Source organism: Scyliorhinus canicula, chromosome 11, assembly GCF_902713615.1.
Source record: "Scyliorhinus canicula chromosome 11, sScyCan1.1, whole genome shotgun sequence".
NCBI classification, from domain to species: Eukaryota; Metazoa; Chordata; class Chondrichthyes; order Carcharhiniformes; family Scyliorhinidae; genus Scyliorhinus; species Scyliorhinus canicula.
Window position 1 is genome coordinate 110,938,121 of NC_052156.1, and position 24,381 is coordinate 110,962,501.

The window sequence follows — 24,381 nt, forward strand, 5'->3', positions numbered from 1 at the left end:
GTGGGGCCCAATCAAGGCAGCTGGAGCTGCTGTGCGGGGCCTAATCGTGGCAGCTGGAGCTGCGGTGTGATGCCTAGGCAAGGCAGCCGGAACTGCAGTGTGGGGCCTAGGTGAGGCAGCTGGAGCTGCAGTGTGATGCCTAGGAAAGGCAGCCGGAGCTGCAGTGTGATGCCTACGAAAGGCAGCCGGAGCTGCGGTGCGGGGTCTAATCGAGGCAGCTGGAGCTGCGGTGTGGGGTCTAATCGAGGCAGCCAGAGCTGCGGTGTGAGGCCTAGGTGAGGCAGCCGGAGCTGGGGTGGGGGGCCTAGGCGAGGCAGCTGCAGCTGCAATGTGGGCCTAGGCGAGGCATCCGGAGCTGCGGTGCGGGGTCTAATCGAGGCAACTGGAGATGCGGTGTGGGGTCTAATCGAGGCAGCTGGAGTTGCGGTGTGAGGCCTAGGCAAGGCAGCTGGAGTGGTAGAGTGGGGGCCTGGGTAAGACAATCGTACCAGTGGCGCTGAGTCTGGGTGAGCCTTCTAGAGCGGTGATGCAGGGTCCAGCTCATTAATACATAAGGAAACAATGTAACAGTAGGTTCATAAATAATGGCTAGTACATGTTCTTAATGCTCCTGCACCTCCAGGTTTCCCACTGCACCACTGGATAGGATTTTAAACAGAGTCTTATATGCCTGTAGCATAACTTTCTCAGTAAGTGTCAATCCCCAAAGGTCAACTTTCCGTTAGCCTTTTAACTTATTATTTATGCCTGTCCACCAGCTTTTCATGATTTAGTGAGTTGGATCCTTGTGCCTTCGCAGCTCCAACTTGCCACCAATTAGAAAACACTCTGACCTTCTTTCTTAGGTCCCAAATAATCAAACACTTCCCATCTTGAATCTCCAATTGCCACAATTTATGACGCTATCTTAATTATTCAACTCCCCTTTGTAACTTTCTGCTCCCTTCTGCAAAGTTTACTGTGCTGCTTCACTCGGTTCCATCAGCAAACGTAGCTATACATTTCTCTATGCCTTCATCGATGTTATTTATAAATATAGTGGAATGCTTCACCATAATTATTCAATCTGATATTGAAGAAGGTAATTGTCGCACATGTTTAAATGTCACAGTGGGTGGACCATTAACCTACTGACGATCTGAAGGTGATGCAGATCATAAAGCTAATGTTGCCCTGCTGCTTGCGAGGAGTGCAAAGAAATTGAAGAACATTAGTCATGACATGAAATATGGTCGTAAGATAGAAATCAAATTAGACATCCGCATATATACTGTTCTGACAAGAACTCTGTACCTGCAATTTTCACTTATTTGTTCTTTCCACAGCCCTGGCTATTCCGATGCTTTCCTGGCCAGTCTCCCATCTCCCACCCTCCATAGATATAACCTCACCTGAAACTCTGCAGCCCAGACCCCAACTCACACCAAGACCCTTTCTCCCACCTCCATCCCTGCCACCCGTGATTGTTGACCTGCAGTGGCTCCCATAAAGTCAATTGCTTGTTGTTAATATTCTTACTCTTGTGTTCAGATTGCTCCGTGCCACCCAACAACGCACCCCCCCCCCCCCCCCCCCCCCCGCCCCCCATCGGCCGGCCACAACCACTGCTCCTCCCTGTTGCTGCAACCTCTTTCAAACCAACAAATCTCAGTGAAGTCTGCACACCTTCCACTCTGACCTTTTTCCCATCCTGACTGCCTTCTCGCTGTCTCCAGCCATGCAGGCCTTAAGTTCTGGACATCCCTTCTTAAATCTCTTTGGGTGGGATTCTCAGTTTCAGAAACAAAGTAAGCGTTGATGCCGGGACTGAATCGGCGGAACTTCTACGACAACTAAATAGGCGCCTGTCCTGGAGCAATTCATGATCAGTTAATGGACTAGCACTGGCACCACGTGGAAACCGATCGATTCCAATGGAAAACAGTGTCCGATTTGCTGAGGTTGGGGTTGTCACTCGCGAAGCTGACAAGCTGCAGCCACATATTAGCACTCCACTCCCCACACACACTCATCCCAGCCAACAAGGTGGCAGCACGGAGTGTGTCACCCCGGTTTGCGGACGCAGGGCTTGAGCTCCTGTTGGACACTGAGGAGGAGAGGTGGGCTATCCTATTCCCTGGGGTGGGAAGGAGGCTGCCAACCGCCACCATACCCAGGGCATGGGGTCAGACAGCAGAGGTCGTGAGCGCCGTGGGCCCCACTGCCACAACCGGATGTCAGTGCAGGAAGAAGCTGCACAACCTCCTCAGGGTGGCAAGGGTGAGTAACCAGCACTGTGCCCCTGACAGCATCCAAAGCCCCACACATCCTATAACCCCCCCGGAGGCCGATCGAACTCCACCCAACGGCAGTGTGCCCGCTCCCCACCCTGCACCGCATGCCAGTACCCATACCGCCCGCCATGGATGGGTTCCCTGTTCACAAAGGCCACCAGCTGCCCAACCCCTCTGCTGCCAGCCATTGTGCACTGCCCCATCCACCATCCTCAGGAAAAGGCAGCACATAACCGTAGAGGGAGAGAGAGAGAGAGAATGCTAGAAGGGGACCGCCGGACCTGTGGCTCACCGTTGTGGACCAGCAGGCACTGAATCTGATTGGTGGGCCCAAAGAGAGAGAGCAGTCACCGAAGCGGAGCCCCCGATGCTTTGCAGTGTTCCAGTGGCACACTTGGCACGTTCTCCACGTCACCCCCTGACCGCCCCCACACCATGCCCATACCACACCTGCACTACCCACAGACCATACCTTCCCCTCACCATCCCCTTACCACTCCCTCACCATCCCCTCACCACCCCCTCACCATCCCCTCACCGCCTCCTCACCATCCCACCTCCCCTCCCCCTCTACCCCTTCACCTCTCCCCTCACCACCCCCTCACCAACCCCGCAGCACCCCACACCCATTACCATACCCAGCACCACATAATTGCCGCTGCCAGCAGTGGTATAGCTGGTTTGGCCCAATGGCGTCCTGCTGCCATGTGTCTATCTGTGCTCTTAGTTCATCAGCCGTGTTTGTAATACTCCTTGCATTAAAGTATAAGCAGTTCAACACTGTCAATTACCTTTGCTGGACACCTTTTAAGCCTTGTTTCTTTTCTTTTTCCAAGTCGCTGATTACATCACTAACTAGTGTTCTACCTCCTGTTCCCTAACCTGAATCTGACCCATCTAAACCTACCCTTGGATTCCCATCCCCCTACCATGCTACTTTAAAACCTCCCCAACAGAACTAGCAAAAGCCCTGGTGAGGATATTGGTCTCAGCTCTACCTGGGAGGACCCCATTCAGCTTGGACAGGTCCCACCTTCCCCAGGACAGGTCTCAATGCCTCAAGAATCTAAATCTCTCCCTGGTACATAATTTCTCCAGCTACGCATTCATCTGATCTATCCTCTTATTCCGGCTCTCGCTGGAAGTAATCCTGAGATTACTACATTTGAAGACCTGCATTTTAATTTATCTCCTAATTTCTTATAGTTACATTGTAGATCCACATCCCAGGACCGCTGGTTCTTCACTCTCCCTCTCCAGAATTCCCTGCAGCTGCTCAGTGACATCCCTGGTCCTGGCATGAGGGAGGCAACATACCATTCTGGATTCAAGTCTGCAGCCACAGACGTGCCTGTCTGTACCCCTTATTATTGAATCCCCGGGCAGCACGGTGGCGCAGTGGGTTAGCCCTGTTGCCTCACGGCGCTGAGGTCCCAGGTTCGATCCCAGCTGTAAGTTGCTGTCCGTGTGGAGTTTGCACATTCTCCCCGTGTTTGCGTGGGTTTCGCCCCCACAACCCAAAGATGTGCAGGCTAGGTGGATTGGCCACGCTAAATTGCCCCTTAATTGGAAAAGGTTGATTGGGTACTCTAAACTTATTTTTAAAAAAGTAATCCTCAGGATTACTGAATGTTATGTGACTCCTTTTTGGATGTAATACTATCCATTATTTATTTTGCTAGCCATAGTTGGGCAGCTTTTCTTGTTGTGTTTTTGCAGCAGAACAGGATGGATAACTGTTGCATTGCATACAATTATTCCATAAATATTAACCATTGCCTATCCACTGACCAGTTCCTTAGCACGGTTGCAATTGTCACATCTCACAGCTTGCACACAGGAAAAGCACACTGCACCACATTCACTGACATTCTCTCTTGCAGGAAAGGTGATGCACAACTGGAGGCAGCATAGGTGTGTGATAGAGAGCATTCTATCCGGCTGCATCACAGCCTGGTATGGCAACTGCTTGGTCCAAGATCCATAGGATGGGAATAGAGGGATACGGACCCTGGAAGTGTAGAAGATTTTAGTTTGGACGGGCAGCATGGTCGGTGCAGGCTTGGAGGGCCGAAGGGCCTGTTCCTGTGCTGTACCTTTCTTTGTTCTTTGTTCTTTTCTTTGCAAGAAACTACAGAATGTGGTGAACTCAGCCCAACGCATCACACAAGCTTGCCACCCCCACATTGATTCTGTATGCACCTCCCACTGCCTCAGGAAGGCAGACAGCATTATCAGAGACCCCTCCCATCCAGGCATTGCCTTCCTCCAGACCTTTCTATCAGGCAGAAGGTAGAGAAGTCTGAAGACCCTCAGATCCAGACATAGGAACAGCTTCTTCCCCACAGCTACAAGACTCCTCAATGACTCCCCCTCGTACTGATCTGTTCCCTGTAAGAACACTATTCACGCCGCCCTATGCTGCTCTTGCTCATGTATTTGCTTTGTTTGGCCCCTTGTTCCGCACTGTAACCAATCACTTTTTGTCGATGTACCATTTGTCAATATTCTCTGTTGATTATTCATTTGTCTACTATGTACGTACTGTGTACGTTCCCTTGGCCGCAGAAAATACTTTTCACTGTACTTCGGTACATGTGACAATAAATCAAATCAAAAATCATCAGGCACTAAGCGAAGAGGGAGAGGCATGGCTTCATATCCCAACTCCCATAGCGGAGATTGGTGCTAACTGGCATTGGGACACCCATAGCTGAGACCAAGACCAGTGGTGGGTCAAAAACCATTGAGATGATGGTACGTTTAAACATAATCCTCTTTCTCACCTCCCAATCAGCACTTACCCCACACATTGTTCTGATTTACAAGCTGCACATAATGTAAGCATGCACCTCTGATTTATGCCTTACACATAAACAGTCAAATCCAGTTCTGAAGAAGAGTTATATTGGACTTTTTTTTTCATTCATGGGATGTAGGTGTCACTGTTTAGTCCAGCATTTATTGCCAATCCCTAATTACACTTTGTTTTTTTTTGTTATATTTTAATTTTTTTATAAATGTAGAGAACCCAATTCATTTTTTCCAATCAAGGAGCAATTTAGCATGGTCAACCCACCTATCCTGCACATCTATGGGTTGTGAGGGCGGAACCCACGCAAACACGGGGAGAATGTGCAAACTCCATGTGGAGGATAACCCAGGGCCGGGATCAAAACTGGGACTTCGGCACCGTGAGACAGCAGTGCTAACCATTGTGCCAACGTGCTGCTCCTAATTACTCTTTAGAAGGTGGTGGTGAGCTGCCTTTTTGAACCACTGCAGGCCATGTGGTGTAGGTACACCCACTGTGCTGTTAGGAAGGGAGTCTCAGGATTTTGACCCAGTGACAGTGAAGGAACAGTAATATAGTTCCAAGTCAGGCTGGTAGGTGGCTTAGAGAAGAACCTCCAGGTGGTGGTGTTCCCATGCATCTGCTGTCTTTGTCGTTCTAGATGGTAGTGATCTTGGGTTTGCAAGGTATTGTCTGGGGAGTCTTGGTGATTTCTGCAGCGCATCTTGTGTATGGTACACACGGCTGCTATTGCGCAACCTGTGGTCGAGGGAGCAAATTTTTGCTGAAGGGGTGCCAATTAAGTCGGCTGTTTTGTCCTAGATGGTGGCAACCTTCTTTTGTATTGTTGGAGCCACACTCCTCCAGGCAAGTGGAGAGTATTTCTTCACACTCCCCACTTGTGCCTTGCCGATTGTGGACAGGCTTTTGGGAGACAAGAGGTGAGTTACTAGTCGAAGGATTCCTCATGTCTGACCTGCTCTTGTTGCTGCAGTATATATGGCTCTTCCAGTTCAGCTTCAGGTCAATGATAAGCTCCAGGATGTTGATAGTGGGTGGTAATGCCATTGAATGGCAAGGGGTGATAGTTAGATTCTCTCTTGTTGGAGATGATCATTGCCTGACACTTGTGTGGCACAAATGTTACTTGCCACTTGTTAGCCTAAGCCTGGATATTGTCCAGACCATGTTGCATTTGGATATGGACTGCTTCAGTCTCTGATGAGTTGCGAATGGTGCTGAACATTGTGCAGTCATCTGCAAAAATCCCCATTTCTGACCTTATGATGAAAGGGAGTCGTTGATGAAGCAGCTGAAGATAGTTGGATTGGGACACTACCCTGAGGAACTCGAAATGTTAACTCTATTTCTCTCTACAACAGATGCTGCAAAACCTGTTAAGGTTTTCCAGCACTTTGTGCTTTTCTTTTCAAATCTCCAGCATCCGCAGAATTTTGATTAAAATCTAATCCTTTGAGCCTTTCTCCTTTCAGATACACATGAAACCTGGTGAGGCAGAGGAGGAATTGCAGGCTGACAGCGAGGAAGCAGAGGCATTGGTACTGAATGTCACATTCACAGCCTCCAGATCAGACCCTGGCACTGCAGCTCATTTACAGAATAGTACAGAGGTAGCATCAGCACATGCAGTGACGCTGGGCATGAATGGTCCACGACTAGGGCAGAGGGAAGAGATAATGCAAGTGCCACCTTATGAGGTCAAGGCACATAGTAATTCTGCTGCAGAAGGCATCATTGGCTGTAAATCACTTTGGAATACGCTACATTCATGTAAAACATTATGTAAATACGATACTTTATTTTCTTAAAACAAGCTACTATGAGTTCTTTCAGTTTCATTCAGCCTCGCTGGTGACCTGCAATGTAGGCCTTCGATAATCATGGTTAGAGGTTAATTTAAATAAATAATGCTGCACGCGAGCGCTGAATTCTCATCTACGACAGGAGGTGCACATGTGCGTGCACATATACACACCGCGACTGTCTTGCCACTATGTTCCGGGAACTATACCTACCCCGTGTAGGAGGCAGTTAAACCTGCCACTGGGGTCTTTCGGCAGCCCATTGCGAGATACAAGACGAGGAACATCCATGAAACAACAGCGGTACTGATGCAGAACTTTGCGGCTCCAATCAATTTTATCTTGAACTTCTTCATCACAAATCCTCCACAGAAAATCCCAATTGCCACAGGAGGAACGTTGACAATTCCTGGAAAAAGATGCCCGTGTTAGCACCATATTACGCTGGTCATCATGCCTTTTCTCACGTAGCTCTGCATCCTTACACTCATCCTTGGAAATTTGGCTTCTCACAGCCCAATCCAGTGCCTGACATCAGTAACTGAGATGTTCAGAAGGAATGGAAGAAAATGACTGGGGACTGGGGGTGGGGGAAGTGGGTGGTGGGGGGGGGGGGGGGGGGGGGGGTTGCTTGTGGTGAGGGTAGGGTGGTCCTTGTTTAATGCACTGCCTTGCCCATCATTTTCCACCAATACAGTGTATAGGTGTAAAATTGGGGATGAACGAGTGCAGAAGCTGATGCCAAAAATTGTTGTTGATTTAATCAAATGACAACAGAACATTCAATAAAGGACAGCTCCCTTATATATTGCATTGGCATTAATTTGATTCCAGCTGTCATTGTGTTTAGGTTGCTTACTTTCTGTGTTCTGAACATTAACACTCGAAAATTGATCAGATCCAACATTATTCCACTCACACTTCAACAACAAAGGGCGGGATTCTTCGCCGGCGGGATTCTCCGTTTTGCCGGCGCCCGGGGTTTCCCGCATTGGGCCGCCCCACAATCCCATTGACCAGCCGTCGTAACGGAGAATCCCACCGGCGGGTTGAGGCAGAAAAGTAGCGTGGCGGGGTGGAGAATCCAGCCCAATATGGCTGTTTACTGTCTATTCACCCAGTAATTGTGTTCGTCACTGCTTTTCACATGACAGTCATTGCAGCTGTGGGACACTTTGGATTTTTTATCTACTTTGCTCGCCTTCACTCAATATTTATGGGGCGCATTTCTCCCAAAGGGAGACAAAGTGCCGACGCCGGAGTGAAAACCGGAGTGTTTCACTCCGGCATCGGAGGCCGCTCCTCGCCCCCTATTCTTCCACCCCCAGGGGGCTAGGAGGGCGGCGCATCAATCTCGCGCCTTGACACTTGGGTCAAAGCAGCGCCGCCTGAATGACGTGGCCGGCGGCATCTAAATGACGTCACCCGCGCATGCACAGGTTGGCCGGCGCCAACCCGCGCATGCGCGGTTGCCGTCTTCCCCTCCGCCGCCCCACAAGACATGGAGGATTGATCTTGCGGGGCGGCGGAGGGAAAAGAGTGCGTCTTTCAGAGACGCCAGCCCGATGATCGGTGGGCACCGATCGAGGGCCAGACCCCTCCTGAGCACCCCCCTGGTACTCAATCCTCCCTCTGCCCCCCACAGGCCCCACACGCAGCGGTCGCGCATTGTTCACACCGGCAGCGACCAGGTGTGGTTGGCGCCGACGTGAACCGGTCGGATTAGGCAGGCCGCTCGGCCCATCCGGGCCGGAGAATCGCCGCTCGACCGGAGCGGCGATTCTCCGAGTGGCCTGTCGCAAAATGCGACACGCCGTTTTGGGGGGGGGTGGGAGAATCGTGTGCGGGTGCCAGGGCGGCGTGGCATGAATCGCCCAGCACTCCCGCGATTCTCCCACCCGGCGTGGGGGTCGGAGAATCGCGCCCATGATGTTTCACACAAGTCAATAGTTTGAAATATTTTTTCAGAGCCCATTGACCATGTTTCAATAGATTTACCAATAGACTGTTCAATTGTTAGTTGACAAGAGAGTGACTTTCATTTCTGTCACAAACTTTCACACATTGGATAATTTGAATCGAAATGGCAGTGCACAGTGTTCTGATCGGAGTGTAATGCACCGTTCTGGTTCCCATATTACTGAAAGAGCAGAGGCACAGCAGAGGGTGCAAAGCTGATTTGCAAGGATGACACTAAAACTGAGAGGTTATACATCTTAAGAAGTTGTTTCACGGCGGCACGATAGCACAGTGGTTAGCACTGTTGCCTCACAGTGCCAGGGATCCGGGTTCGATTCTGACCTCGGTGATTGCCTATGTGGAGTTTACACGTTCTCCCCATGTCTGCCTGGGTTTCCTCCAGGTGCTCTGGTTTCCACCCACAGTCCAAAGATGTGCATGCTTGGTGGATTGGCCATGCTAAATTGCTCCTTCGTACCCAAAGTTTAGAAGTGATCACAGAGATAGGGCAGGGCACTGGGCCTAAGTAGGGTCTTCTTTCAAAGGATCAGTGCAGACTCAATGGACCAAATGGCCTCCTTCTGCATTGTAGGATTCTATGATTCTAAAGGCTGAACTAGGAGCCCCTTACTCTAGGAAAAATAGGTTTAAGGGTGACCTAATATAGGCCTTTAACATTTTGAAAGCAGGCTAGGCATAGAGAAGATGTTTCTACCTGTGGAGGAAAACAAACCTAGCAACCATCAATTATAGATAATCACCTGTAGATCCTACAGGAAATACAGGATAAATGTATTTACCAGAAAGGTGGGCAAAATTTGGAGGTCATTCCTCAGAGTAATTGAGGAAAACTGCAAACAAGCTAAGAAAATATTTGAGGGACAAAGATGTAGAAGGAGTTGTTAATGGGGCTAGATGTAGAGGGGGCTCATGTGGGGCCTTTCTCACCTCTCCTTTGAGAGTCATCAGGAATACACTTGTGATTATCCCAAAACCGGTCTCCCAAGGGAATATATCCCTTCTGGTGCATAGAAGGATCTCTGCCTTGATGTACTTGAGAAATTCAGGGTGGTTTTTTAAAAATAAATTTAGAATGTCCAATTCATTTTTTCCAATTAAGGGGCAATTTAACATTGTCAATCCATCTACCCTGCACATCTTTGGGTTGTGGGGGCGAAACCCGCGCTAACACGGGGAGAATGTGTAAACTCCACATGGACTGGGACCCAGAGCCGGGATCGAACCTGGGACCTCGGTGCCGTGAGACTGCAGTGCTAACCACTGCGCAACCATGCTGCACATTCAGGATGGGATTTGTTGAGATTGCTCCGATTGTACATTTATCTTCCAATGGTTATATGAGTTGCGGCCTCGTGCTTGAGTACATGCGTTGGAAGCACGACAGTGAACAGGGCCGGGATTATCCCCTACCCGGCGGGAAGGGGGGTCCCGGCAGGATGGAGTGGCGTGAACCACTCCGGCGTCAGGCCGCCCCAAAGGTTTGGATTTCTCCGCACCTTTAGGGGCCAAGCCCTAACCTTGAGGGGCTAGGCCTGCACCGGAATGGTTGGCGCCTCGCCGGCCGGCCGGCGAGCCCCGATCGCGGGCCAGGCCACCGTGGGGGCACCCCCCGCGGCCAGATTGCCCCACGCCCCCTCCCAGGAACCCGGAGCCCGCCCGCGCCGCCAGTCCCGCCGGTAAGGGAGGTGTTTTGATTCCCGCTGGCAGGACCGGCATGACAGCTGTGGGACTTCAGACCATCGCGGGCCGGAGAATCGCCGGGGGGGGGGGGGGGCGTAACAGGCGCGGCACGATTCCCGCCCCCGCCGAATCTCTGGTGCCGGAGACTTCGGGAGACGGCGGGAGCGGGATTCACGCCGCCCCCCCGGCGATTCTCCGACCCGGCGGGGGGTTGGAGAATCCAGCCCCAGGTTGTGATTCAAGTGGATGATAAAAATCCTACTGGCCCTGAGCATAAGGTTGGGACATGTAATTTCCCCATCAACCCAATCCTGCTACAGTCTATGCCACATAGGTAAATAATAGGCTCTGCAACAGAGATGGGTTGGCATTCATCATTTAGATACCCCACTTCACAGTGCTCATTCAATTAACAATTAATTAACGATGCAATTAACAATTCTTCCTATACCCGCAAACACTACAATCTGGGAGGATAAAAGTGGCAGAAATATGGGAACACCACCACCTCCAGGTTCCACCCCACGTCACACACCATCCTGACTTGGAACTATATCAACATACCTTCACCATTGCTCATCCAGTGGAGCCTTTGGACAATCTCACCTGTTTGCATTCTCCCCAACTTTGTGATGCTAAGATGAAGCAAGATTGCCTCCACAAGCCTTAATACACAATTGCAGCATTTGTAGCATTTGGAACCTTGCACGTTCCCAACACGGATCAGGCATGTGCTAGCAGCACACTTCAATGTTAATGAGGTGGGTCATGGAGGTCTGAATGTGGCTTGTCTTGAAGCAAATCATCAAGGTCTAAAACCTGAAATGCCCACTCCCTCCACAGTACATATCAGGATCATTGACATTCTTTGTTGTATTATCAATAAACTAGCAGCTCTGTAAGACATGGAGTATTAGGAAGTAGAGTTAAAGAACTGTGGAGAAGCAAAGAGCGATGGCCCTGAAATTTCATATCCATTTGCCATCTCTGGTCAGAATTTGGCAGAACACTAAGAATTTTGGAGGAGCTACATAAATTTGTTAATTTGAGACTCCCCAGTCTTTTTCAAAGTATGTGCTGGGGCCATAGCTGGAGATGAGGGGGAAATCTACATGAAATGTCAGGTGTCAATTTCCCATGTTTCTGTCGTAAACCCCCCAAAAAATTATAGAATTACAATCATTGTGTCAATAAGTTGAAAACTCTGGAGGTATTTTAGTGCCAGTACATATTGCAAAGAATGTACAGAAACATCAAACCCACCTTGTCCATGCCAGTGTTCATGATCCAAGTTTAGTTTCAGAGGGAACGTGTCTTCTGAACAGGGATAAAGCAAATAAAAATACAAGGGCCAAGAAAATGGGGCTCTGCGTGACAACTTACCCCTAAATGGCATAATGGCTTCTGCAGCATGAATTCACACTTCTCAAGCTAGCCACACCACATGTCATTTTGATGAGAGCATTAACGCACATGCAGGAAGTGTGCACTCAAAGTATACAGGGAATACAGATCATGACTTCAATCAGTGCGTAACGGTCTTATGACACAGTGTTGGCTTCCATACCTCTGGACCAGAAGCTCCTGTTTCAAGTCTCATTTCAGGATGTGCTGAAGAAATTGGTCCTGGCATCAAGGGTTCTGCACCAATTGCGTGCTTCTAGACATGAGTGCAATAGCTTACATTCTTTCGGCCTTCTGGATGATCAAGAAAATAATGAAAAGTGACACAAAGTAGGCCAGGCTGCTAGAAGAGGGAGGAGGAGGAAGGGCAGGTGGTAAAAGGTTTTCAGCAGGAGGTCATATCGACCCAGGGTCATTCAGGGAGAAATTCTGCTGCCTGACCTCAGTAAAGGGCAGTCCGGCTTTGCTGAAACCTGCTGCAAGCGTAACTGCTGCCTCAAAGCAGGGCGAGGTTGGCATTACCAGTGGCTCTGAAGGAAACCATGGGCATGACTTATTACATGTTCATTTCCTTCCAGGCTGCAACAGGCCATATTTGCAACATCTCCCAATTTGCTATCCCGTGTCATGTCAGGGAGGCTTCTGTAACCTTAAAGAACTAATTGCCATAGGAAAGTAGGCAAAGTACCCATGCAGTTTTGTGAGGGAACCAGATTTCCCCATGTTGCTGGATGCCATTGACTGCATGTATTCTGAATGCAGGTGATGCATTCCTGAGCTTTACCTCAACCAAAAAGGATTCCACTCCCTCAACATGGTGTGCATAGGTCAATATCCTCGCATCAATAATGATGCCTTCATGATATGCCAGTTCTCTGCGCCCTCTGCATTTGAGCCACTGCAGTGGCTGGATACAGGATGAAAAGGACTACCAGTTGATATGTTGGATCATGACTCAGGCTGTGCAACTCTGTGAGCTGAAGTCATATTATAAGAGGCAAGCTTGCATAAGGATTGTGATTGAGCAGATCATCGGAGTTCTGGAACATTGCTTCTGTGGCCTGGATCACTTTGGAGGAACCCTGCAGTACTCTGTATAGAGCATGTTAAGATTTCTGCTCTTCTGCTCAATACATCGGGACCTCACTATCATGAGGCACAGTCCTTGCCACCAGCTACATGGTGCCCTGCTGAGTAGGAGGGAGAATAGGAGCAAGAGCATAAGGAAAAGGAAGTGGAGAACGAGGAGGAAAAAGAAAGCAGGCAACCTGGCCACCCTGTCTATGGCTGATTAATCCAACTGTGGTACCAGTGTATATGGCCCCAATTCATCAACAGCCCCACATCTTACCTTCCTTCTCTTACTGTCCATCACTGTGCCCTCTTGGCCACATTGCAAAAATAAAACTACCACAAAATAAGCTTTCCCAACCAAATTGATGAATCAAAGAGTGCCATAATGCACACAAATGTCAGCAATAATCCTTATGCATTCCCTTGGTACCTGTCATTCTTGTGACTCTGCCTGCTCTACTGCTCCTATGAAATGCCACCCCACTGATTGAATCATTACTGGTAGAAGGCTGCTGATGTTTGGCGGAGAAGGCTGCAGATGGCCTTGCAAGACAACCTTGAACAGTTCTGGTCTTAGAAGGGCTGGCGGCTTTGGACTACACCATCTTGGAATGGGCAGCAGATGTCTGGGCTGGCTGACAGACAACAGCAAGGGAACTGGTGGAGGGACAGTGGGAGGAAGGTGAATGTTGTTATTCTGAAAGAGGGTCAAGAGGTTTATGCTCGATGGAGCCACTATGCCAGAGTGGTGCCTCAGCAATCATGGTAATCTGCAGGAGGGCAGATTAATGTACTGCTCGGCCATCCTGGGAGCACTGTCGACCATTGTATCTGAGGCTACAATGACAGTTTACTGAGCTTGCATGACTTCATTTTGAGCTTCCATTGCAGCACCAAGCTATCTTGCGAAACAGAATGCAACATTGGAACCGATAGTGTGCAGGTTAATTCGGCACTGCTATACCTGAGTCCTTTTTTGGACCCTGTCTAATTTTGCAGCCAAAGATATTTTTCCCTACCTCCTTGTTGATTCTACACTTGTTTTTTTCACCAGGCATCAGACACAGACACAGGGAAGGATAATATTCTTGTCACTGCAGAGGCAAAATCCAACTCATTCAAACAAGTTACAGGCATCATCGCGCATCAACGTTCCATTTCACTCCCCACACATCATAGAACAACTTAAACAGAAGTTGGCCTGGGGAGATTAAATAGCTAAAATATACCCACAGAATGCTACATAGTAGATAATATGTGGAGGGAGTATGGCAGACAGTTTACACAGAGCAATGTCACACAAATAGCAATGGGATACACAACCAGATAAAAGGTAAATGTTGGACAGAGGCTCTGTCCTTTGCTCACGTGACTGAAAGCTTTCAAACTCAAAGGATCAAAGTTTAGACGGCTGCAAACTCACCAACCATTCTAAACATATAGACCTCATCCCTTTTTGTGCCAAAGTGTTTACCAGGGAATATATTTCACCTCCAGAAAGAATATTCTTCACTAATTAAAGTTTCTGCTGAAGGATCACTCAACAGTACCCTGCAAGGTAGCAGCACCCCGCTGCATGTGTGCATGGCTGATCATTTGACATCAGAGGGCAATCTTTTATCGATTGCTCAACAGCTTCTGCAGAACTGACGTATTCCAGCCCTCTTGAGATGATAGTAATGCCAGCATTTTGTTTTAACTCTCTGATTACACTGTTGTGAGTCATACTCAACAGTTTGACTTGATAGTTTCGTAAAGAATGTGCATAAGGTCTGATTCATCAATGGACAGGTACCACAAAATCATGACTCTCTACTCCTGGCATAGAGTCCTGTGCAACAGGAGACAGATCAGAGAGTAGATGGGGGGTTCACCAGCTGCAGTTCAGTTTAGTCTCTGAATCGGCAGGTTCTGGGTTCAATGCCCACTCCAGCATATGATTTAGGCTGCCATTTCGGCAGCACGGTAGCATTGTGGATAGCATAATTGCTTCACAGCTCCAGGGTCCCAGGTTCGATTCCCGGCTTGGGTCACTGTCTGTGCGGAGTCTGCACATCCTCCCCGTGTGTGCGTGGGTTTCCTCCGGGTGCTCCGGTTTCCTCCCACAGTCCAAAGATGTGCAGGTTAGGTGGATTGGAAATAATAAATTGCCCTTAGTGTCCAAAATTGCCCTTAGTGTTGGGTGGGGTTACTGGGTTATGGGGATAGGGTGGACTTTGGCACAAAAAGGGATGAGGTCTATATGTTTAGAATGGTTGGTGAGTTTGCAGCCGTCTAAACTTTGATCCTTTGAGTTTGAAAGCTTTCAGTCACGTGAGCAAAGGACAGAGCCTTGGTCCAAGAGCCGGTGCAGACTCGATGGGCCGAATGGCCTTCTTCTGCACTGTAAATTCTATGATTAAAATTCTATGATTTCAGTGAGGTACTGAAGGCAGTATTGCAATATGGGAGGTGCCGGATTTTTGACTGATATCTTAAGCTGAGGCCCCTCCTGCTGTATGAAGAAAATGTAGAAGTTCCATGGTAAAGTAACCATAGTCCCAGATGACCATAGGCTGCTTTCCTCTTTGAGGGGGAGAGCTGACTGCTGGTGATTTAACCTGAGGATCACCACACCTCAGGCAACGAGCAAGGTTGAGAAGACAGAGCCTTCATAAATAACCTCAGCCGGTATGGGAATTGAACCCACGTTGTTGGCCTTGTTCTGCATCACAAATGAGCTGCCCGGCCAACTGAGCTAAACCAGCCCCCAGTTCCATGGTACTATTTCGAAGCAGAGATTGGTTTCTCTCTGGTGCCGTGGCCAATATTTATCCTCAATTAAAGCAGGTTATTGAGTCATGTTCATGGCAGCCCGCTATGCACACACTGCTACAAGTTACAACAGTATCTATGGCCAAAATTTACCATCCAGGTTTACCACCAGGATTTCCCAGTGCTGCTGAGAGTGAATGGAGTTTTGGCTGGAAGGTCAAATTCTTCGTTCTCGAACGCAATGGGGATGAGACCAGAGATGTGTCAAGAGTATGTCAGTTATATCCTTTGAGGCATTAGGAGGAAAGATATGAGATAATTCCTTCCATCCTTCCTCCCCTCCCTTTCTCGTCTTCTGCCTGTTGAAGATCTCAAGCAATAGTGCCACAAATCAGGGTCTCTGACACCCTTTAACCACAAGGCCTCCATAGATCATCATGAATTTAAAGTAATTACATTTTTCTCCCAAACAAATTTCTTTCTTTTGATTCGTTCATGGGATGTAGCCGCCTCTGGCTGGGCCAACATTTGTTGTCCAACCCTGAGCCACATTGTTGTGGATCCGGAGGCCAGATCAGGTAAGGACTGCAGATTTCCTTCCCTGAAGGACATCCGTGAACAAGATGGCCTCTTACGACAATCGTTTCACGGTCATTTAAAAAAAAATTAATTCACATTTCACCATCTGCCTTGGCGGGATTCGAACGTGAGTCCCCAGAGCATGATTTGGGGTCTCTGGATTACTAGTCAAGCACAATACCATTATGCCACTGCCTCCCATGTGCTAATTGGTACTATGAAATGTGAAACTTCCGAGCAGATGATGCTCAAAAGAACTGAATAAATAAATCAATAAATATAAAGTACAAACCTACTAAAAGATTGGCTCTTGATGCTGTCTGGCCATACTGCTGCTCAATAAATTTAGGTTTGAATGTTAGTATTCCGATCATACTGTTTACTTGTAAGGTACTCTGCACGAGAAGCAGAAAATAGATTGGGTTGCAAATCAGGTTTTTCACAGACGGCAAGAAATCTGAAAAATAAAAAAAAAGTTCAACACTTTCATATAAAAATTGTAATTTAAAAAATGTTTTGCAGCTGCCATGGAAACATAGGAACATAGGAGCAGCAGTAGGCCACTCAGCCCATCGAGCTTGTTTGGCCAGTCAATAGGGCAGCATGGTAGCACAGTTGCTTCACAGCTCCAGGGTCCCAGGTTCGATTCTTGGCTTGGGCCACTGTCTGTGTAGAGTCTGCACGTTCGCCCTGTGTCTGTGTGGGTTTTCTGTGGGCTCCGGTTTCCTTCCACAGTCCAAAGATGCGCAGATTAAATGAATTGACCATGCTAAATTGCCCTTTGTGTCCAAAAAGGTTGGGTGGGGTTACTGAGTTACAGGGTAGAGTGATGGTGTGGGCTTGGGTAGGGTGCTCTTTCCAAGGGCTGGTGCAGACTCAATGGGCCAGCTGGCCTCCTTCTGCACTGTAAATTCTATGAAATATGATCATAGCTGATCATCCACTTCAGTGTCATTTCCCACACTATCCCAATATCCTTTTCTGTCATTGGTATTTTGAAATCTACCTTCTTTTCAATATTCGGAATTGGGCAATAAAACAAATCAAGGGCTTTAAATAGCATCTAGATAAGGTATAGATTATTGCCAATTTAACTATTATTGCTTCTCGTTACTACCTAAGCAAACCTATGTTGACATCCAAGAAAAAACAAAGACTTTTTGTCTTTTGAAGTAAGTGGCTGATGAACTGCTGCAAGTTTGAACAATAATGCAAGTGTTGCCCTCTATTTTATCCATAATTAATATAATTAAAAATGGGAGTATGGCTATTGAATTGGATGATCAGTCATAATCATAACGAATGGCGGAGCAGGCTTGAAGGGCTGATGGCCTCCTCATGCAAATGGCCTCCTCTTGCTCCTATTTTCTATGTTTCTATAGATAGGAAACACCATTTATACAGAAGATCTAAGGAAGACGACTGTGACAGGTTAAAGAATAGAAACAGCTGGAATAACTTTCCCTAGCTCTGCACACAGATACATGACCAGCAAGAAGTCAAGGAAGAACAAGAAAGGGTCAAATAGGCAATGTCAACAGTGGCTTTTCACAGACTTCTGGTGGCAGCCATGGTGTGTAGTGGTTGCACACAGGGCAGCTCCTGCTTGAAGGCATAGGAAAGGGCTCTTTTACCCAAAGTTGGGTGCAACTTTGACGAAAAAGTATAACCGAAGGTTGGAGAACAGGGTTCCCCCCGAAGTGGCATGTCCGCTGGTTACCAAACCCGGAAGAAGAAGGTGAAGGCCCCAGATGGAACAGTTGATGGCTTTCTTCAAGGAAGAGTTCTGCCAGCAGAGGAAGGAGATGCAGGAGGATCGATCGAAGGCCATCGAAGGGCTGTGGCACCCTTGAAAGGCTGGATGGAGAGGGTGGAAAAATGTCTGGGGGCTCAAAGGTCGCAGATCTGAGAGATTGAGAGGGTGATCTCTCAACACAGCGATAGAGTGGTAGTGCTGGATGCGGAGGTGGGGTTCTTAGAAGACCTTTGCAAGATGTTGAGAGTGAAGGTGGAGGAGCATAGGTCGAAAAGGCAGATAGTGGGTCTGCCTGAAGGAGTGGAAGGTGTGAGTGTCACGAGGTATGTTTTGAGAATGTTGGTGGGGCTGGTGGTGGAGGGGGTGCTGGTACAAGGCCCCTGAGGTGGACAGAGCGCACAGGTCTCTGAGGCAGAAGCCAAGGGCTGGGGTGCAGCCGTGGGCGGTGATAGTGAGACTCCGCGAGGTTGTGGAGAAAGAGATCTTGCAGTGCGCCATGGAGAAGCGCAACTGCAAATGGAAGGGAAACAGGTCCGAGTATACCAGGACATTGGAGTTGAACTGGCAAAATGGTATGCGGAGTTCAATAGGGCAAAGGGGCTGTTATATCGACGGCAGATCAGGTTTGGGGTGCTTTACCTGGCAAAACTATGTGTGACTTAAGAAGGCCGGGAATATTATTTTGAGACCCCAGAAGCAGCCAATTACTTTATTAAGGACAAACTGGGGCGGAACTGAATAATTTTGGGAGACGGACGTGCTGGCATTCTGGAGTAGTGGAGAATACGGGTAGAGTGGAGGTTGGAGGGAGAGGTTTTTTATTTCTTTTCCCCTCTGATGTGGGAGGGGTTTTGTTCTTAGTTCTGTTTGGGTGACAAAGGATACCGGGGTAGCGGCCTGGCTGGGGGACTTACATGACTTTCTTTGGCTGGAAAAGATCAAGTACAAGTTAAAGGGTTCAGTGGAGGGCTTCGAGACAAGATGGGGGATATTTGTGGCCGTGTTTGAGGAGCTGTTCGTCGCAGGGAGGGGTTGGGGGGAATAGGGGAGGGGGGTGGAAAAGGGAGAAATGTGTCCAAACTGTATAGCTGTGTGTTGGGGAGTTTGCTCCATGAATTGTTTATGTTTTATAACCTTGTATATAAGTTTGGAATGAAATACATTTTAAAAAACCAGTGGCTTTTCACAGCAACGCATTGAAATGACTGAAGTGACCAGACCAGTCGGAAAGAACAACAATGGAGCAAATTCATTCAGTCTGTCATCACAGCTGAGCTGATGACCGAGAATTTATTAGTAACGTTAATGACAGTAATAATAAGAGAAAGAAACAGAAAGATAATAACGGATTAGTGCTCCTCTGACTCTGTTCCTCCACATTTTCTAAAAAATATAAAAGTTAGGCAGCCGAATTCTCCATCGGTTGGACCCTCTGGTCCTCCGGCTGCGCATCCATGGCTTTCCCGATGATGTGGAGCAGGCCACAATGGGAAATCCCATTGGCCAGCTGCTGGAACGGAGAATCCTGCTGTCAGTGAGGGCACACCATGCTGGAATCCCACCCACGGTCTTTTGAGCCAGGGTTCCATTCTGGGATCATCCCGTCCAGTTATAATATCAACTGGGATCGCAACAAATGTTTTAGCCTCAGCCCTGGCTGGGGTCCTAAAAATAGCATATCATCTATAATATATTTTTAAAAGCTTGCATGTAACTTGCATTGCTTTTAACATCAAATTTTGCACCACATTTAAGCAGCCCTGCTTATGAAGCCATATCTGAGCATTTGTTATCCTTCACAGTGAGCAAAGCCAAGAGCGGTCCTGTTAGGTAGTAGAAAGAATATGTGAAATAGCATTTACAGAGCCCCTTCGTAACCTGGCTACAAAGTTCTTGACAGTCAACAGCTACTTTTGAAAAATAGTCACTGTTCATATGTATTGTGGAACAACAGTGATTAGACTTCAATGGTAGGAATTACATTAATATCTTACAATATTAGCCAGGAGAAGTTCACCAGCATATCTGTTCAAAATAGACATCAGAGACATATCACTTGAGCAAGTACGTAATGCTGTAGTTTTCTTTCGTTGATAGATTGCAACTTGCCTTTTGCCAGTGCTGAAAACTTGGATGACTGATGTGATGTATGAAACTGACCCACCGTGGCCATCCCTCTCTAGACCTTTTAGTGGTTGTGTTTGATGTTCTCGTTTCCTCCGCCCTCGATAGGCATACTTTTCGGAAAAAAGAATATCGGTATTGCAGCAAGATGGATATCACACCGGCTAGTAAAACACCAAGCCACCAGGCACCGACCCATCGGGTATCCTTTGGAGTTATTGTCAGACTGTCTGGGAAAACAAATACACGTGTATTGTGAAATTCGGCAGAGTCACAGAAGCGAATAATGCTCCTTCCTTAGATCAGGTGCCAGTTTCAATGAAAGAGTAACTTATTCAACGTGACTTTCCTCCCACAGACATTTCTGTTGCCCACTATACTGCACAGCTTTGAATCGCAAATACGTATTTTTATTTTCCCGGACACCAGCAGGTTTTAGCCTGGACTGGCCTTTGGGTTATTTGTCTGGACCCATAAGAATCATGCCAAATTGCCTTTAGATTATTGGTATAGCTTGCTTCGTGTGAACATTACATCAAGTATCTGTCATTTTGAATATGCACTACATGAATGCTAATGGAATCATTTTGCTGTCACTTATGTTATTTGGCTATGTCTGACAGCAGCACCAAACACTTTCTGTGGCAATGCTAAATACTTCAAACCAGCCACACATTTCCATTGGTAAAAAAAGTTCTTTGTGCAGGTAAAATCCACAGATTTTATTTGTGTGGAGGGGAATAATTTATAACTTCTTTCAATAAATTCTGACAATCAAACTGCAAACAAGAATTTCACATAGTTGGCGCACGCCAACTAAAAGATCTTGTGAGTTCACATCAGGTTTTTTTAATCATCTCTGTTATAATTTCCCTGTAAGGGATAACAACATGGCATCACTAAAAGGGAAATGTGTCATGTGATCCATTCTAATTTTCACTTTGGCCTGTGAGCAGAACACAGCGCTCATAGCTCTGAAGTCTTCAAGCTTTCTAGATCCTCTCATGTGCATAGTTTAATTAAATGCACCCACAGTAATGGCTACACAATCATTTTTGAGTGTTTGGTGCCTTTAAATCATGGTAAAAAAACACACAATCTCCATTTGATTAAAAAAAAATTATTTGTTCTTCTTCACCTCCTCTGATGTGTAGATAGGGAGACACTTGAACTTGGCGCACTGGAGAATGTGCCACCCCCCCCCCCCCTCCCCCCATCCTCACCCCAACCTCTCCTGGTGACTGACTTCCTTCATTTTTACCTTGCCCATGTCAATTTGGCCTCTGCGCATGTTTCATTGAATGGCGGAAACCAAAGCTGATGACTTCCCTTAACATCCTGTGGCACAGTACAATGCAAAATGATGGCCAGTTATTCCAAAAGGTCAGCTCTTAGGATATATTTGATTGAAGTATGTTATTTCAGAAAAAAAATCCAAATAGAACGCTGCCCATATCAGGGGCGAAATTCACCGAAGTCCATCGTGACACCCTGGACCGCGGGCAAAAACGGCGCTGGTGACTCAGGGCGTCGGGGACCCGCTTATCACCCGAAATCTCCCATCCCGAAAGGGCCGCAGCGGAGTGACGCTGGTAACGCGTCATTTCACCTGCTGCGGAAGTGGCGCGTCGGTTGACGTCGGGCGACATCATCACGCCGCCCGGCGAAACATAATATAATAAGCGCCCACCCTCCCACCCCCCACCCCCTACCCCACGCCACACCCCCCCCACCCCCCACCCCTGCCCCTACCCCTTCCCTACCCCTACCCCCCACCCCTACCCCCCACCCTTACCCCTACCCACCCCCACCCCTACCCCTACTCCCCCACCCCTACCCCTACGCCCCACCCTTACCCCTACCCCCCACCCCTACCCCCCAGTACTCAAAGTAAGTGATTTCACTCTCTGGCTTCACAAACCCTCCCCCACCCCCCCACCACCCCATCCCCACCCCCCACCCCCCCACCACCCCCACCCCCAGACCCTACCCCTACCCCCCACCCCTACCCCTACCCCCCATCCCTAACCCCCACCCCTACCCCTACCCCACCCCCTACCCCGACCCCTACCCCTACCATCCCGGCACTCAAAGTAGTGATTTCACTCTCTCTCTTCACAAACCCTCCCCCAACCCACCGGCACTCAAAGTAAATACTTTCTTTCTCTCTCTTCACACCCTCCCACCCCGGCACTCGAAGTAGGTCATTTATCTTTCTCCCCGGCCTGTCACCCACCTCCAAGCTGAACGGCGTCAACCATCATCAATGGTTGACGCCGTTATAAACCAACTTTGATTTTCGCCGACGTGACCCGTGGCCATGTCGGCGGGACTTTCGGCCCTCCGGGCCTGGAGAATAATTAGGCCTCAATAAACAATGGCATCCCGCCGGCGCCAGCCGTTCTCCGAGGCGGGCGGCGGGATTTGAAGAACGCCGTTTTATGGCGGGTCGGAGAATCTTGAACATGGCGGGAGCGGGATTATCGGCGCCCCCGGGCGATTCTCCGACCCTGCGTGGGGTTGGAGAATTTCGCCCCAGGAATTTGGCCCTAGGCACCCACAAGAGTCGCTGCTGGAAATCATGCAATCCTATTCAGCCAAATGGTGGAAAAGAAAGACCAAGAGAAGCAAAGAGGAAATGAAGAGATGCCTTTTTAACCTCGAGAGTTGTAATCTGAAGTGTGCTGCATGAAAGGGTGGTGGAAGCAGAGCCAAGTAGAACTTTCACAAGACAATTAGATATCTCGGAAAGATTTGTAAGGTTATGGGGAAAGGGAGGGGCTCCTTCAAAAGGTGATTTGTAAAATTTATAAAAAGGTGAGTGGCAATTCCGCACTCCCCCATCACCCCCCCCCCCCCCCCCCCCCCCCCCCCGGGCACCCACAATCCCTTTCCTTCTGCGTGCTTAAATTGAACTGTAAGATTTTTTTTATTATGGCGGCATATTTCTAAGTCAGGATGGTCGGGTGACATGGAGGGAAACTTACTGGTGGTGTTGTTCCCAGGTATCTGCTGCCCTTGTCCTTCTAGGTGATTGTGGTCTGTGATCTGGAAGGTTCTTTGTGAGTTCCTGCAGTGCATCTTGTTGATGGTGCACCCTGCTGCCACTGTGCGTCAATGATAGAGGGTTTGAATATTTGTGGAAGGGATGCCAATCAAGCCTGGCTGCTTTGTCCTGGATGGTGTTGAGCTTCTTATCATAGGATTTACAGTGCAGAAAGAGGCCATTTGGCCCATCGAGTCTGCACCGGCCCTTGGAAAGAGAACCCTACTCAATCCCACGCCCCCACCCTAGCCCCGTAACACAGTAAACCCACTTAACCTTTCTGGACACTAAGGGCAATTTATCATGGCCAATCCACCTAACCCGCACAGCTTTGGATTGTGGGAGGAAACTGGAGCACCCGGAGGAAACCCACGCATACACGGAGCGAATGTGCAGACTCCGCACAGACAGTGACCCAAGCTGGGGAAATCGACTCTGGAGCTGTAAAGCAACTGTGCTAAACCACTTGCTACCGTGCTCTTGAGTGTGGTTGGAACTGTGCTTATCTAGGCAAGTGGAGATTATTCCATTTCACTCCTGACTTGTGCCTTGTAGGTGTTGGGACAGACTTTGGAAAGTCAGGAGGTGAGTGACCTCGCTGCAGGGATTCCTCGCCTCTGACCTGCTCTTGGCGCCACAATACTTATACAGCTAGGCCAGTTTCAATTTCTGGTCATTGGTAACCCCTAGGATGTTGATAGTAGTGGATTCAATGACGGTAATATCATTGAACGTCAAGGGGCGATCGTTTGATTCTCCCTTATTGGAGATGGTCTTTGCCTGGCACTTGTGTGACGTGAATGTTTGTAGCATAAAATTTGTAACTGTCCAAAGTGATGTGTACCTCCCCTTTAAATATAGAAAGGAGAGTATGGGAGCAGGTGAGCATATTAAAAAATAGTTTGGTCGCCAAGGGAAAACTCCCAAGATATCATTCATCTGCATTACCTGTACAGAGAAATGGGCTATGCCTGTCAAAAGAGTCCCCCCTTCAATTTTGACCAGCTCAGCTGAGAATATATGAAAATCGCTGAACATGTCAGCATACATGCCAGCTACAACCAATGTGAGGCAATCTTTCTAGATGCTTTGGA

The 24,381-nt window shown here is 48.3% G+C and overlaps 1 protein-coding gene across 1 annotated transcript in view; it reads right to left on the bottom strand.

Moving 5' to 3' along the window:
* Positions 1-24,381, bottom strand: part of LOC119973288 (solute carrier organic anion transporter family member 1C1-like) — a 78,029-nt gene that overhangs the window by 36,157 nt on the left and 17,491 nt on the right. The window contains exons 7-8 of the mRNA XM_038811078.1: positions 16,654-16,818; positions 7,104-7,299 (exon numbers count right to left, since the gene is read on the bottom strand). Coding sequence (XP_038667006.1) covers positions 7,104-7,299; positions 16,654-16,818 — 361 coding nt within the window. The remainder of the gene's footprint in view (positions 1-7,103; positions 7,300-16,653; positions 16,819-24,381) is intronic.